General features: G+C 36.5%; 1 protein-coding gene across 2 annotated transcripts in view; it reads right to left on the bottom strand.

The window, feature by feature from the left end:
• PKN2 (protein kinase N2) overlaps positions 1-18,251 on the bottom strand; it is a 141,874-nt gene that overhangs the window by 89,949 nt on the left and 33,674 nt on the right. For both annotated transcript variants that reach the window (XM_012175410.4, XM_042250738.1), the window contains exon 2: positions 2,539-2,839. In XM_012175410.4, coding sequence (XP_012030800.1) covers positions 2,539-2,839 — 301 coding nt within the window. The remainder of the gene's footprint in view (positions 1-2,538; positions 2,840-18,251) is intronic.

The raw sequence follows: 18,251 nt of genomic DNA, 5'->3' as shown, positions 1-18,251 counted from the left end.
TGTTGATTTTAATGCAGTCAAGTAAAAGAGAAAATGAAAACAAAACAAAGCAAAAAAAAAAAAAAAAACATCACCAAGATGTGTGCATATGGCATTTGCAAAGAGAACTATTTTTTTAATACATTCAAATTTTAACCAACTTGTCAAGTTCACTGCAACAAACTTAAGCATTAAGAAGTAACAGTAGAAATGTTTCATAGAACATCTGCCCTGTAATTATCTGATAAGTCAAATGAACAGCAAAGAAAGTTTCTGGAAATATTTATCCTAAAACTTTATTTATGGTTTTATTCCCCAAGTTATTAAATAAAATACCATGATAAATTATGGTTTGGTATCATTGTAACTATAAAAACTAATATAAGATTGTTATTTACTGGGATTTTTTTGAGATATAATATTCACAACTAAACACCTACTATGTTCCACTCTTTTATGATAAACCTTGAAAATATCTGAATAAAAACAATGGTCCTGTCCTCAAGGATCATACAGTTTAGTAAGTACTATTAAAATGTGCAGAAATAAATTGTAATACAACATAATACAACAATGAGTGGACAAAGCAGAGTAGAGAATAAATAATAAGAGAAAGTCAAGGAAGGGTTCAGCAATATCCAAATTGAGTGTTGAGGTAGAATAGAAATCTGACAGAAGGTCTATAAGGTCATTTCTTCATATGAAACTCTAGGAAAGACAAGTCTAATCTAAAGTGATAGTAGGCAAACCAGTGGTTACCTAAACCCTGGGATGGGAATCAGAGACCCGACGGGGACTATTATGTATACTATATGAGAACCACTGAAGTGATGGTCAGGATCCCTAGCTGTAGTGATGGTTACCTGGATATAGACATTTGTTAAAACACATCAAATCATATTCTTAAAATATGTGCGTTTTATCAGAAGTAATTTATATACTTCAGTAAAGTTGTTTTAAAAATGACTTGGGAAACCAAATGGGCTATCTCTGTGTAACAAAAACACTTTTATATTCCAATTAGAAGGGAGTTATTGGTATTCCGTGATTAGCAAAATGTTTTCTCTAAATGGAGTTTAAAGCTCCAGCACAGTTTCTTATTTTAGAACTCTCCTAAAGAAGTAATGGGCAAAGAATGTAGAGCTCGGCAGAGTTCCAGCAGAACAGGCTATTTCCAAGTTTATATGATATTGCTAAAAAAAGCATTTCATAATACAAATTTCCATTTATAATGTAATTATTGAACATGTGGATAAAAAAATACTAGACTGAAGAGTTCTTTAGCTAGTTTTGTAATTCTGGGCAAATTAATTTACATCTTTGGGATTATTTCAGCTCTAAAATAAGAAGACTGGTTTATGATTTCTTTCACTTTTAAGATTTAATTATTCTTACATGATTAAAATCTCTACATTGAATCTCCAAATGAAACCCCTAAGGTAAGTCCCAGATGTTGAAAGGAATGTATTAAAACAAGTTCTATCAAGTACATGGAATATCAGAAGTACAACATTTAAGACTGGCAATTTATGGATCTTAATCAAATTTATCTACTTCCTTCACTTTAATTTTACTTATATCATTTTTTCTTAGCTAATCACACAGGTTCTTCTAAAATTTCTATGGTGCTAGATACATCATTCTACATATACCACTCTTTGTCTTTGCAAATAAATAAACTAAGGATTGTAGACATTAAATTACTAGTTTACAATATTTTCTTTGCAAAGACAAAACTATTAGATCAAATGTGTCTTATATGATTTGTTAAGTAAAAAGGTTTAGAAAGAATGTATAAATATAAATGGATGAACAGTGATACAAATACAGACTTTTCTTTCTGTAAGGATATACAACAAAAAAGCAATACTACCTTTAGGGAGAGGGCCTAGACTGGATAGAGGTCATTTTTCTATTTTTACTTTCTGTACCATTTGAAAAATTTCCAACATGAACATCTGTTAATTCTATTGTTTAGAAATTATGATCTTAAGCTGGACTTATAGGTTGTATTTTCCTTTCATTTTCTATACTGAAGGAAAAAAAATAATGCTTGGCTTTTTAAATGTTTCTCTTCTTTTTTAAACAAAACGCCTGGTAGTGTAAGGTGTTAATTCAGTCACTTAGAGCACAAAGAACAGAGGTCACAGGTTTGAACAACGACATTTGCAAAAAAATAAAAATATCCCTTGGTCATACAGTGCATTTTCAACTTTAAAAAGTCATCTGGCAAACTCGTGCTGCTGATCACAAGAATGAATCAGGTAAGAGCATGTGGTTGATCCAATACAAAACACAAATATGGAAAATAAGTAATGTCTTAGTGACAGAGAGTAAGAGAATAGACAGCAGAATTACTCATCTCTAAGTAAATATTTTAATCTTCACATCCATCAACTCAATGCACTTCTGAATAAAATATAAATAAGACCTTAACTGTAGGAGAAAATATAGCCCCTGTACTTTCGTTAAGGCTAAAGACTATATATGGCAAAAATCTTACTATTTGTAAAATAATACATTCTTGTTAGTACACTATATAAACATCAAATAAAATACCTGTAACATCTTCTGGATCTGATACAACAATATGTGCATTTAGTTCCTGTAGCTTGTGATGTAATTCTTCTAATTTTTTATTTGATTTTTTCAAAATGTTGTCCACATAAGCCAAACTTTTTTTATCTGTTGTGACTTTTCTCAGATTTTCAGCTCCTTCTTTGATTTTCAGTTCTTTCCTTATTTCTCTCTTAATTCGATCCTTGATATCATCCAATTTCTGTTGCACCATTGTATCTGAAAAGTCTAATTTTTGAACAGCACTCACATTCTCAGAAAAAGGAAGACTTCGGGAATCGCTCTACAAAAAAAAAAAAACATACAAATGTGGGAGTTTAGAAAAAGTTATTTGCTCAGTAAAATATTCAGTATAAGAATAAAACTGTACTAAAGGCAATTCTTCAAAATCTCTGCCCAATCACTAAATAGCACTACCGGACAAATTTACATTAAAATAAACACATCTGCACATAAAGGCATCTTTGGGCTTTAAAAACAGTGGATGTTTGATATTCCACAAGCCCAAATTAGATTCCAGCAGCACCTACCCAGTGAATGTTGAGCAAGTTATTTAACCTTTCAAATACTCAGTTTAAATGCCTGCAACATCTAAATATTAGGCAGTTTTCAGAGGTAACATGGTAATTTAAAATATCGTATGTGAAATTTCAAATAAAATTCCTGGCTCAGTATATAGTCACTTAATAAGTAAAGATTATTATTAAATTCCATAGGTAAGATAAAATTCTATTTTATCTTCTATAAGAAATCTCTTAAAAATAAAATAATATTTGCAAAAATAAAATTATATCCTTATGACCACTTTTTAGTTAAGCAATTAAAAGCATTAGGGCTTGGGAAAACTATTTCAGAACTCTATGTATCTCATGGCTAACTATCCCAATTGATAATTTGGTTGACATCACATAAAAATAACTACTAAAAAAAAATGTCTAAACCATATCCTACTGATAGAAGCTAAGAGAATACAAAGTATCAATTATTCATCTTAAAATGAAAATCAAATCAGGTAAGCACATCTAATCCATATTTAAAACAAGAAAACATGTTCTGGCTATTTGTACTGATACATCATTCACTATTTTAAATTCGAATACTATAACACTACTGGTTTTTTAAGTTAACTTTTACCTTTGGGACGAGGAATTAAGTTTGTGAAGGATACAGAAGAGATGTTCACCCTTTTATGCATCTTTTGAACCACAGATTTAAGCAATTAAAAGATTTTCTTTTATTTTTTTGAGAATTCATCACACCCATAAAATTATTTCTATTTAAATTCTTGGTGCAAGAATTATGTCTAATTCTTAACCTCTGAAAAACATGTATTTTGCAAAATAGTGAGTTAACAGATGCAAAGACCAGGACTTTGTCTTGGCTTTGGTACGAATTTACCTGGTGCCAACAGGCATACTATGCAAAAAATGAAGTATGTGTGTGCCAAGTCGCTTCAGTTGTGCCCAACTCTCTGAGACCCTACGGACCATAGCCCACCAGTTAGTTTCCTTGGCCCATGAGATTCTCCAGGTAAGAATACTGGAGTGAGTTTCCACGCCTTCTTTCAGGGGATCTTCCCAACCCAGGGACTGAACCTGAGTCTCTTGTCTCCTGCATCGATAGGCAGGGTTCTTTAACAAGCGCCACCTGGGAAGCCCAAAAATGAAGTATATAGTTGATGTATAAACTTGTTCTTAAACTTTTAGGGCCAAGAACTCCTTTGAAACTCTGACCAAAAACAAAAAAGAGGAGAACAAATAAGATTTCATATCTGTAAGTATAATTTCTAGGTATCATAGCTCTTACAAATTCTTGAAATAGGTGATCTACACCAACTGGCCTTAAATACAAACAAAGTGATCTATCTGGACTAAAATGTCTATTAGGTTTGTCACTATTTATAATGGAATGTAAGTCCTATCATCTATTTCTTCAGTTCCCAAACTTTATAAATACACCTTTGACTGGTCATCAAATACGAAGGACTATTATAAAAACAGAAAATCCCAAATTTCTGTTGTCTAGCTTCAGGTAAAGTAGTCTAGCTTCAGGTAAAGTAAACTGAGGCAAACAATTCTTAAATGAAGAAGTTTAAGCTAACTGATATTTTTGCTTCTATCTTTATAGACTTAGAAAATACCACATGAATTGCTTTCACAAATCTGTACTTTAATACTAGGTACTAATCCAGAACTTAAGTGTCTTAGGAAATTTTTTCTTTATGCCCCATAGACTAGGGGTATAAAGAAATACCTAACAATTCCATTTATTAAGTAGTAAGTCTAAATAACTTAATCAATACTTATAATAACTTAGTATCTGTTTAAAATAATACACATTGAAAGAAAAATTAATTTTTATTTCATTCTTTAATAACTAGTTGCTTATTAACAGGATCTGCCCACCGGGTAACTTGGAATTTCTCAAAACTTGAAATCAGATTGGACATTCCCACCTTGATCTCCTATTCTGCCAGTACATATGGGTTGTAGAATAACCTTAATATTGAAGTTTTACAGACTCTGGTTAGCTCACATGGTATGCAACGAATGGTATCACTATGTTTCCTTGAAATTTTTAAAGTATACTGCAGCTTCCTGAGAGTTTGCTGAGGCACCCCACAGAGTTCTATGGCAGGGTTTGGAAGTCGTGGTACTAATATTTAAAGGCTAATAAAAACAAAAGGGGGTTCCTGGATAGCTCAAATGGTAAAGAATCTGCCTGCAACGTGGGAAACCTGGGTTGGATCCCTGGGTTGGGACAATCCCTTGGGGAAGGGTATGGCAATCCACTCCAGTATTTCTGTCTGGATAAATCCATGGATGAAGGAGCTTGGAGGGCTACAGTCCATGAAGTCAGGAAGAGTCAGACAAGGACTATCACTTTCAAAAACAAAAGAAAAACAAACAAACAAGCCAAAACCCAAAAGCAACCACACACACACGCGCACACACACACAATTACCCAGTTACCCTTGGGCAACTTCAACTCCTACTTCTTTTCAATTTGCTCCCTAAACTCCAATCATATCAAATTACAGGTATTAACTGCCAAAGACAACCTCTTCTGGCTTAGCTACTACACATGCTGCATCTTTAGGGTGTAATGGTTTCCTTCTTCCTTCAACTATCTCTTCCTAGTCCCTTCTTTTCTTAGTCAACTTTAATTTTGTCTCAAAGTTTACGATAATTTTTCCCTGGAAAAGAATTTCCTGCCTATGCCCTCTCTTAGAATTTAGATTAAATGCCTCTCTCCTGTGTACTCTGATAATGTGGATTTTATTTAAACAAGTATTCCTTTTCTTATCTGACAACTCCAAAGACTGTGAACAATTTGACAGCAGAGTTTACGCCTGGCAGAGTGGTTCTGTTTTGTTTTCTTAATGATTTGTTGATTAGGATATAATTATTTAATATTCTTCTTTCAGAATTCAGGAAAATCTATCACTGCTACGGAAGTCATGCTTTCCTCTTTCTGATAAAGAGAATTCATAGTCCAGGAAGCTCAAAGGCAAAATTAATATTCAATCACAGCAACTATACTGGTTAGAATTAGATATTAGATGTAAACCATATGTAGTTACCATGTTTGATTCCTTTCCTAAAAGGATTTTTAGTAACCATATTTTACTCCCATCTTCTGTTGTGACATGGCTCAAATACCTTTTGAACAGGAACAGGAGATAAATACAACATAATCAAAAATTTAAGATAAACTATAGCAGATGGTGACTGCAGCCATGAAATTAAAAGATGCTTACTCCTTGGAAGGAAAGTTACGATCAACCTAAGATAGCATATTGAAAAGCAGAGACATTACTTTGCCAACAAAGGTCCGTCTAGTCAAGGCTATGGTTTTTCCAGTGGTCATGTATGGGTGTGAAAGTTGGACTGTGACGAAAGCTGAGTGGCGAAGAATTGATGCTTTTGAACTGTGGTATTGGAGAAGACTCCTGAGAGTCCCTTGGGCTGCAAGGAGATCCAACCAATCCATCCTAAAGGAGATCAGTCCTGGTTGTTCATTGGAAGGACTGATGTTGAAGCTGAAACTCCAATACTTTGGCCACCTGATGCAAAGAGCTGATTTATTTGAAAAGACCCTGATGTTAGGAAAGATTGAGGGCAGAAGGGCATGACAGAGGATAAGATGGTTGGATGGCATCACCAACTCGATGGACATGGGTTTGGGTGGACTCTGGGGGTTGGTGACGGACAGGGGGCCTGGCATGCTGCGGTTCATGGGGTCGCAAAGAGTCGGACATGACTGAGCAACTGAACTGAACTGAATAACAGAATTTTACCACGAGACTGCGCTGGTCATAGCAAACACCCTCTTCCAAAAACACATGGACATGTCTACACATGGACATCACCAGACTGTCAACACCAAAATCAGACTGATTATATTTTTTGCAGTCAAAGATGGAAAAGCTCTATACAGTCAGCAAAACAAGACCAGGAGTTGACTGTGGCTCAGATCATGAACTCCTTATTGCCAAACTGAGATTTAAATTGAAAAAAGTAGGGAAAACCACTAGATCACTCAGGCATGACCTAAATCAAATCCCTTACAATTATACAGTGGAAGTGACAAATAGATTCAATGGATTAGATCTGATAGACGGAGTGCCTGAAGAACTATGGACGGAGGTTCGTGACATTATACAGGAGGCAGTGATCAAGACCATCCCCAAGGAAAAGAAATGCAAAAAGGCTAAATGGTTGTCTGAGGAGGCCTTACAAATAGCTGTGAAAAGAAGAGATGCTAAAAACAAAGGAGAAAAGAAAAGATATACACATTTGAATGCAGAGTTCCAAAGAATAGCATGGAGAGATAAGAAAGCCTTCCTCAGTGATCAATGCAAAAAAAATAAGAGGAAAAATATAGAATGAGAAAGACTAGAGATCTCTTCAAGAAAATCAGAGATACCAAGGGAACATTTCATGCAAGGATGGGCTCGATAAAGGACAGAAATGGTATGGACCTAACAGAAACAGAAGATATTAAGAAGAGGTGGCAAGAATACACAGAAGAACTATACAAAAAAGATCTGTCTTCACGACCTGGATAATCATGATGGTGTGATCACTCATCTAGAGCCAGATATCCTGGAATGTGAAGTCAAGTGGGCCTTAGGAAGCATCACTACGAACAAAGCTAGTGGAGGTGATGGAATTCCAGTTGAGCTATTTCAAATCCTAAAAGATGATGCTGTGAAAGTGCTGCACTCAATGCCAGGCTGGATGAAGCACAAGCTGGAATCGAGACTGCCAGGAGAAATATCAATAACCTCAGATACAGAGATGACACCGCCCTTACGGCAGAAAGTGAAGATGAACTAAAGAGCCTCTTGATGAAAGTGAAAGGGAAGAGTGAAAAAGTTGGCTTAAAACTCAACATTCTAAAAATTAAAATTATGGCATCCGACCTCATCACTCCATGGCAAACAGATGGGGGAACAGTGAAAACAGTGACAGACTTTATTTTTGGGGCTGGGGGAGGGGCTTCAAAATCACTACAGATGGTGACTGCAGCCATGAAATCAAAAGATGCTTGCTCCTTGGAAGAAAAGCCATGACCACCCTAGACAGCATATTAAAAAGCAGATACCAACAAAGTTCTGTGTAGTCAAAGCTATGGGTTTTCCAGTAGTCATGCATGGATGTGAGAGTTTGGACTATAAAGAAAGCTGAGAGCCAAAGAACTGATGCCTATGAACTGCTGTGTTGGAGAAGACTTAAGAGTCCCTTGGACTGCAAGGAGATCCAACCAGTCTATACTAAAGGAAATCAGTCCTGAATATTCACTGGAAGGACTGATGGTGAAACTGAAACTCTAATACTTTGGCCACCTGATGTGAAGAACCAACTCATTTGAAAAGACCCTGTTGCTGGGAAAGATTGTAGGGGGAGGAGAAGTTGGCGACAGAGTATAAGATGGTTGGATGGCATCACCAACACAATGAATATAAGTTTGAGTAGGTTCCGGGAATTGGTGATCTACCGGGAGGCCTGGCATGCTGCAGTCCATGGGGTTGCAAAGAGTTGGATACCACTGAGCTACTGAACTGAACTGAAGATAAACTATGCCCCCTAACAGCTGATAGGAAAGGTTACAGTACTATTACTCCTTTCCTGAAAATTTTAGTTGCAATAAATTGTGAAAGTTATTGGAAAATATAATTTTCTTCCATTTGGAACACCGAAATGAGATATTTCATCTATTAAATTATGTCTCTACCCTAAAAAATAATAAGAGCAATTACATCATGAATGGAATCAGTACTAGGCAATGTAATAATAATCTTAACACAGTGAAATAAATCAGCCTCAGGAAAATAAACAGCTATTTAACCAGTGAAAATCTTCAGTGATAATCTCTGTCACAGTAGGTTCTCTGAAAGGCTGTAGGAACATTATATTAATTTACGTTTACAAATGTTTTACTTTCATCCACTAGTCAAGTCTTTGTGCTCCTATTATAATGAACTTCAGGTTTCCTCCAAAATAAATGGTAGGTAACCTTTTCTCCTGTTTTCAAAAGGAAGCAAAGTTTGATCCATCTTCTAATCACAAGCATCCTTTTAAATTCATTAATATGTTCTGAAAGTAACGAGATAAAAGGAAGGAAAAGGAAAAACCAAACTTAATCCTAAACATAAAACTAAACTCCTAATAGTATTCATGACTCTCCAGGCATCTATACAAAAAATAAATACCATTAATTACCACTGAAATCAACAAGCTTAGTTAGCCACTCCATTCAACATAAATTAATCTAACATTTTTGCTGCTATATTTTTTCGCATCTGTCTTTTTTCTTATACCCTATTCCTTTCACTATCAATCCAAATCCCATCACAAAATACTGTTCAAAAAATATTTCAACTCTTTCATGACTCATCCTACCTATTTTTAATGTACTTTAAATTTTATATCATTCATATCCTTAATGCAGTCATTCAAATTAGATGGATCAAATCCAAAATCAAGGAAACCATTAGTAAAATTAACACTGGGGATTTATAGCAGTACAAGCAAATGATTTTTAGGTTAAGTAGATTTCATGTAGCGAAACAGATAAAAGGAGGACTAGAGACTTTAATGAGTAAAAAACAAAGAACAAAAATTAGACTGTGTTCCAAAGAACCAAAGTTAAAAACTCAGTGGATAGGTTAAATAGCAGATTAGACTAAACTAATAAATTAGTATACTGGCAGAGAGATAACTTGAAGGAATTACTCTGAATTCATCATAAAGTGATAAGAGAAATTAAAAGGCCTGGAAGACAGAATGAGAGGATCCAAATCCACCTAGTAAGAGCTCCAGAATAAGAAAATAGAGACAATGAGGGAGAAGCACTACATGAAGAAATAAATGCATGAGAATATTCCAGAACTGAAGCATGATATACCCTTAGACTGGAAGGTCATCCCGAGTTGCAAATAAAATAAATGAATATAACAGCAAAAACAACAAAGAGAACAGAAGTATTTTCATCTGCAAATGAGATCAACAGAAGACTATTCTTTAATAACAACAGAGGCTCCAAACTATCAAACAGGATTTTCAGTTTTTATCTTAAGGTCTTCATATACTGCTACGGCTTTCTCTAAAATTAAAAAAATCTAAAACCCAGCTGCTTCAAAATATTAACATTCTTGGGAAAATGACAGATGAACTAAGCCAGTGCCCACGTTATACTTTTTAACATCATTCCCTTGTTCAATTTCATGTATTTGTTAATTTCTATTGAAGAAACAAAAACCTGTGCTATCGCAGACTGTACCATTTTTACCTTTTAAATTGACAGACTTTTCTAATCATACTGTTGGCAATAATCCAGCTGTAAGCTGTAAGACTTTATAAAAGTTGGAAATATGTAAGAAATTTTAAAATAGAGATTCCCTTTGACCCAGTAATTCTACTTTGACAAATGTAAACTAATAAGATAATTACTATATAGAATGGTAAATGCAGTAATTTTTAAAATAATAATATATGCTGGGCACAGACAGACTCCCATACAAAACTTACAAGTAGCAGGGCTTTAAACCAACATATAGAAAAGAGAAAGTTCAAAATGCCAAGTGTCATAACAAAAGAATTTCAAACAGACTGGGGAATAAAGAGAAGTTTCTTTTACTTATGCTGTTTATTATTTCTCAGCAGTATGTCCACCTCAGTGTATTGCTGCTATGTACACACAGTTTTATTTTAAAAATATGTTTAAAATAAGAATAGAAAAAAAAAAAAAGACTGGAAGGGGAGAGATTAAAACATTACGTCTGAGCTAAAAAAAAAAAAAAAAAACTAAGAAGGATTTTCTTTTCGTTCTTCAAAGTTTCCCATATTTTCTCAATTTTTAGAACAATTAATATATGTTGCCTGTCTAATAAGGAGGGGATTACATTTTTTAAAGACATCAAAAGTAACTTTCCCTTTATTTCACTTTTGGCAAGTATAAAAACTTATAATGATATCTTATACTCTACAGTATATTTGCTATTATTTAACTAGGCTATTTCAAGTCAATAAAATTCTACTGCAAAAGATGAGACTACACATCCCACTCATTATAACTAGACCACATCATGTGCCAGACAAGTATTTTCAAATACACAAATGTGTTAATATGTATTTGATAAACACAAATATTTTTACTTTACAAAATACTGAAATTCTGATCTGTAGGTTAAAACATAGACTTGACATTTTCACTTTACTATATTTCAACAAACGCACAGTGAAGTTAAGAAAAACATTAAAATAAGAACAGGATCACATTCAATGAACAAAATGAAGAAAAAAGTCTGTCACTTATGACCAAGTACTTCATTTAGGGAGAAACAGGAAAGGATGTTTACTTTTCACTGGCCAAGTTCCCAGAGAAGAAGTGAAAAAGCTGTTACTTTCTCTATATTATAGAAATATGAAACAGCCTGACCTGATAGATGCCAAGAAATGTTAAAGAACCCATAAAAACTCAGTGGGTACAAGGATTCATACACTATCTAGCTAGAAGGGATTTCAAAGATCATGTAGTATAACTCCCTTGATTTTAGTTTTGAGGAAAGCAGGGTCAAAGCACGGAAGGTCACAAACAGAAGTCAGTGACCTGGCTATGTTTAGCATATTGTTCTCTTAACCCCTAGTTTGGGCACTTTTACTCCATACCATCTTCTGAGACGAGTATCCATTTCCCTTTATTTTACTGATTTGCATTAAGTAAGGACTATTATGTGCCTTAATTCAGAGATACTAGCAGGACATACGGAGAAGGCAATGGCAGCCCACTCCAGTACTCTTGCCTGGAAAATCCCATGGACAGAGGAGCCTGGTAGGCTGCAGACCATGGGGTCGCTAAAAGTTGGAAACGACTGACTGAGCGACTACACTTTCACTTTTCACTTGCATGCATTGGAAAAGGAAATGGCAACCCACTCCAGTGTTCTTGCCTGGAGAATCCCAGGGACAGGGGAGCCTGATGGGCTGCCATCTATGGGGTCGCACAGAGTCAGACACAACTGAAGTGACTTAGCAGCAGCAGCCACAGCAGCCTCCAACCTTCCATATCTAAGAAGAGAATGCTCTCACCAGAAACCAAGAAGCCACTTTTAACACCAACTATCTGTGTCTAGTTATACAACCCAAGCATGTTATCCTATATCTCTTTACCTGTTTGCCCATCTGCCAAATTATGTTTGGTTCTCCCATCTTTTCATTTAAAAGAAACAAAACAAAACTTCATTTATTCAAATATTCACTGAGTACTAGATAATGGAAATGACACAATCCTACTTTCTTTCAAGTATTCAATTTATTAAGGAAGACAGACACAAAAACCAAACAAAATCTGAAGAAGCAGCAAATGTTGGCTATATTGTGTGTATGCGTGTGCACATGTGCACACGTGTGTTTTAACAAAAAGTTCAGTCTGAATACAGTGTGACGGAAAGGACTGAGCATTTATATGCAGACTGGCCATGCATATATTCTGATACTGTAACCATGCTAAAGCTTCAATTTCTTTTTCAGTACAATGGAATTATTATAACTACCTTGACTGTATTATTTCTAAGTCTCATAACAGTTATGCCTAGGACTAGCTTTTATAGCAACAGTATAGATCCTGGCTCATAGCACTGAGAGATAATATCCAGCCTCTGTTTTCTTACTAAGAAAATTTCCATTTTGTTAGATGCAACAAAGTGCAGAGAAAATTCTTACTTTACCAGACTCCCTTGCAGCTAGAAGTAGTCATATGAAAATCCTTGTCAAAGAGACACCCAGGATTTTGGAAAAAACTTCCACTTTCCCATTTCTTTTTGCCTAGAACGCAGACCCAAAGCCTAGGCAAAGGTGCAGGAGCCACCCTATGACAGTAATAGGTCAATAAGACAAAAACAACAAGGATGACAAAGCAGAGAGGAAGAGCCCAGAACGCTGATAGCTTTCTTGAACTGCTACACAAGTCCAAGACTGCCTACTTTGTACTTCGTGTTTCAGATGAACTATAAATCCCAATCTGACTAAGGATTATACAGGGCCTCATAAGCCAATAAAAAGACCTTGGCTTTTATTCAAAATGAAATGATATAGGGTTTAGGCAGAGAAGTAATAGTGTATGACCTCCTGTGTTAAGAGTAGATTTGAGGGGGGCAAGGAAAGGCAGGGAAACCTGCTATGAAGTTATGGCAGATTGTTACTAAATGGCCTCAAATGAATCTTGCTTCTCTATATTCATATCGTCATGTAGCCTCCTTCCACACTGACTCAAAGCGTGCCTTTTGACTTACTCTAACTAACAGTATAGTGGAAGTAACATTCTGATGATGGGCAGGATGTTTCAAGAAGAGGCCTCAAGAGGCCTAATAGCTTGTACTGCTTCTTGAAAACTCAATTACTATTTAAAGAAGACCTGATTATTCCACTAGAGGCAGGAACCTGGAGAATGAGAGAGATCATGTGGAGAGAGGCCATGCGGAAGAGAACCAAAGCTTTCCAGCTGTGCCAGCCATTCCAGCTGAGGCACCAGGCTTGTGAAAGGCCACAGTGGACATTCCAGTCCAGCTTAGCCACCAGACAAATGCAGCTCCATAACTGAGCACAGGCAAGACTGGCAGAAGAAACACCTCTTATACCCAAAGAATTCTGAGGTGAGATTATTTCACTACAATATCTGGAGAAGGAAATGGCAACCCACTCCAGTACTCTTGCCTGGAAAATCCTATGGATGGAGAAGCCTGGTAGGCTACAGTCCGTGGGGTCACAAAGAGTCAGACATGACTGAGTGACTTCACTTCACTCACAGACATGATACAGAGGCTACTACAGCAATCCAGGTGACAGACAATGAGATCTTTAAGCAGTCTCTTCAATTCTGATTATAAATTGCTTTTTGTTGATTCTCAACAGACAAAAAGTGGGAATGGGGATGGCTTAACATTATCATTATGTTAGAAAAAACAATTTTCCTTTTCTTTCCCACTTTCTACCTCACCATCCTAATGCTTTGAGTAGACACAGGCACAGACAACAATCCTCTTAAAAAACAAAACAAAAAGTCATTTACTAAAAAACAGACTTGCTTAAAAAATTTGCCTGGCTTCTCCACCATTCCTGTCACAAAACTAAGCATAAGCTGCATGTGGGTGAGAGTATTCAACCTTAGATTTAGTGATTGGTTAAGGAGTAGTCATGTGCTTGAAATAAGTCATTTCCAGCGCCGAAGAATTGATGCTTTTGAACTGTGGTGTTGGAGAAGACTCTTGAGAGTCCCTTGGACTGCAAGGAGATCCAACCAGTCCATCCTAAAGGAGATCAGTCCTGGGTGTTCATTGGAAGGACTGATGTTGAAGCTGAAACTCCAATACTTTGGCCAACTGATGCAAGAGCCGACTCATTTGAAAAGACCCTGATGCTGGGAAAGATTGAGGGCAGGAGAAGAATGGGACGACAAAGGATGAGATGGTTGGATGGCATCACCAACTCAACGGACATGGGTTTGGGTGGACTCCAGCAGTTGGTCATGGACAGGGAGGCCTGCTGTGCTGTGGTTCATGGGGTTGCAAAGAGTCAGACACGACTGAGCGACTGAACTGAACTGAATGCCCTTTTCACGGCTGATTAGGAAATCCCACTCCAGAGAACACAGGATCCAAAGACAACAAAAGTCTGAAGCTACTGATGAAAGAAGTACTTTTCTTACCATAGACAGCCAGAAAACAAAACTAACTCAGAGAAAAGCCAACTATGAGAATTAAAGAGAAAAAGACCACTAAGGACACAGATTGGGCATCTAAATCCTTAAATCTTTAAACATGCTTAAAGCAAACATACCCTCATGCCCCTACTTCTTAGTGACAGTGCCAACCAATTCCTTTTTTGCTTGAATTAGTATGACTTCAAGATTTCTCTTACCACAAATCAGAGTTCCAAATATTGACAGATGTAGCTCCCTGCTTTGAAACATGAAATTTTCTCTAATTTATTAATGATAACTGCAATTCAAATTTCTATATATCATTTTTCTCCAGTATCAAGAAAAATATTCCCCAATAAGTATTTGTGTTCTCTATCACACTAAATAATCTCATTTTACACCACAAAATTGAACTCAGGGTCATATTTCCACCCTTGTTCTAAAGAATGCCACTAGTAATTTTTCATCTCATTTTGCATGCTCTTCTCCCCTGAGCTTCTGGGAAATATTTATCTCACTCAAACCATATGATTTTAGTGAGGTCTTTGATGCTCTTGTGCTGTGCTATGCTTAGTTGTTCAGTTGTTTCTGACTCTCTGTGACCCCACAGACTGTAGCCTGCCAGACTCCTCTGTCCATGGGGATTCTCCAGGCATGAATACTGGAGTGGGTAACCACTCCCTCCCCCAGGGGATCTTCCCAACACCGGGATCAAACCCAGGTCTCCAGCACTGTAGGTGGATTCTTTATCATCTGAGCCACCAGGGAAGCCCCTTGATGCTCTTACACGATCCTATAGATCTCTGATTAAATCTGACTGTCCCATATCCTGACCAAACATGACTGATCCATTTATCCCACAAATATTTACTAAATACCTACTACCTGTGCTAGATGCTGTACTTGACACTGGACATATGATTTTAAAAAGACATTCATATCTACTTTAAGCTGAACAAGAGTTCATAACAGTGCAGAAAAAAAGCATTTGACAAAATTCAATATGCATTCACACTCAGAATCTCAGTAAACTAAGATAGAGAACTTCCCCATTTTGATGAAGAGCATGCACAGAAAGCTTACAACTAACATTATATGTAGCTGTGAAAGGCTAAATACTTTCCCGTAAGAACAGGACCAGAACAAGGATGTCTACTTTCAGCACTCTTATCCAACACAGTAGTGGACAATCTACTTACTGCAAAAGGCATGTGGACTGAAAAGGAAGTAAAACTGTCATTGTTACATGATAACATGGTCATCTACATAGGAAATCCCAAGAAATTTACCAGAAACTTCTAGGATAAAAGAGTTCAATAATATCACAGGATCCAAGAAGACTCAAAAATCAATCATACTACTAGGTGTCACCTCACATCAGTCAGAATGACCATCATCAAAAACTTACAAACAAAAAAATGCTGCAGAGGGGGTAGAGAAAAGGAAACCCTCTTACACTGTTGGTGGGAATGTAAACTGATAGAGCCACTAAGAACAGTATGGAGATGTCTCAAAAAACTAGGAATAAACTGTCACATGGCCCAGCAGTCCCAGTGCCAGGTATGTACTTTGAAAAAGCTACAATTCCAAAAGAAACACGCACCCCAATGTTCACTGCAGCACTATTTACAACAGCCAAGACACAGAAGCAAAACAGACGTCCCTCAACAGATGAACAGGCAAAGGAGTTGTGGTACATATATACAATGGAATATTACTCAGTCATAAAAAGGAACAAATTTGAGTCAGTTGAAGTGAGGTGGATGACTCTAGAGTCTGTTATATGCAGTGAAGTAACTCACAAAGAGGAAAATTTATCATACAGTAATGCATATACATGGAATCTAGAAAAATGGTACTGATGAACCTATCTGCAGGGCAGGAACAGAGACACAGACACAGAGAATGGACTTATGGACACAGTGAGGGAAGGAGAGGGTGCAGCAAATTTAAAGAGTAACACTGACATTATATACACTAGCATGCATGAAATAGATAGCTAGTGGGAAGGTGGTATATAGCACAAGAAGCTCAGCTTATGCTCTGTGATGACCTAGAGGGGTGGGAAGGGAAAGTGGGAGGGAGGTTCAAGAGAGAGGGGATATATGAATACTTATGGGTGATTCACTTTGCTGCATGGCAGAAACCAACACAATATTGTAAAGCATTCCTCCAATTAAAAAAAAAAATCATACTTCTATGTATTATAAAATTTATTCTCTTTGTCTTCCCTGATTGACAGTAAGACAAGACCTAAGTACAGAGGCATTATCTGTCTTGTTCATTACTATGTAACATGGTAATATGTTACAACATAGTCCCAACATAGTGTCTGGAACATCATACTTAATTAATAAATATTTTTTTAAAATATATTTATTTATTTCCTTGGCTGCTCTGGGCCTTAGTTGAAGCATGTGGGATCTCTAGCACAAAGGATCTTTAGTTGTAGCATACAAACTCTTAGTTGTGGCATATGGGATCTACTTCCCTGACCAGGGATCAAACCCAAGCACCCTGCACTGGGAGCACAGAGCCTTAGCCACTGGACCACCAGAAAGTTTCCAGTAAATATTCTTAAGGGAATTTTAAAGAAAGTGATATGCTTCAAGTTTTCTAAGTAGAACAGCAATCCCCAAAATCCAAATCCAAAACTCTACCCTCCCCCACCAAAAGCTCTAGTTATAGGAAATGATATTGAAACACACAAATGGCTAGAGTCAAAAATCAGGAAAATCCTCACATTTATAATATAGAAAGTACTTTCAGACACAGTGGCTCAGATTCTGTAGGTTCAGAATCTGCTTGCAATGCAGGAGACCAGGGTTCAATCCCTGGGTTGGGAAGACCCTCTGGAGAAGGGAATAGCAACTCACTCCAGTATTTTTGCCTGGAGAATTCCATGGACAGAGGAGCCTGGCAGGCTACAGTTCATGGGGTTGCAAAGAGTCAGACATGATTGAGCAACTAACACTTTCACTTTCAGACACAAGTCTTTGTTCTTTTCAATTAAGTCACATATATATTCAAGCACAAAATAAATTATACAGTGAGTAAAATCCAAATTTTGTTAATAACTGTTCTTTTAGTGACTGGATTAATTTTCCTGTACTTTTTTTATTTATTCAAATTCTTAGAATCTTTTAGGTTTCATTATCAAGTGACAGATAATACAGCTACCAATAACTCTAATCACCATTTCACTGATCAATTTTACCAATTTTCCAGCAGTGGTTCTCAAACTTTTTTTGTGTACATGGAATTGGAGTAAAGGTGGGTGGGGGCAGGGCACAGATTACAGATCTACTCTGGGATCCAGATGAAAGTAATGGACTCTCAGAAAATTGCATGTATGTAACACACACACAGAGAGTGGCAAGAGGTTAAGAGGTTCAAAGATCCCTAAGCCCCTTCAAGTGTTCCAAGTTCAGAACCTAAGTAGGTCTACCCTTCTGTCAACCAGTTCTAGCTATTACCTATTTCTTAGGAGC

The sequence above is a fragment of the Ovis aries genome, chromosome 1 (genome assembly GCF_016772045.2).
Source record: "Ovis aries strain OAR_USU_Benz2616 breed Rambouillet chromosome 1, ARS-UI_Ramb_v3.0, whole genome shotgun sequence".
Classification (NCBI taxonomy): Eukaryota; Metazoa; Chordata; class Mammalia; order Artiodactyla; family Bovidae; genus Ovis; species Ovis aries.
The sequence above is the reverse complement of the archived record's forward strand: the minus strand, read 5'-3'. Positions and strand labels throughout refer to the sequence as shown.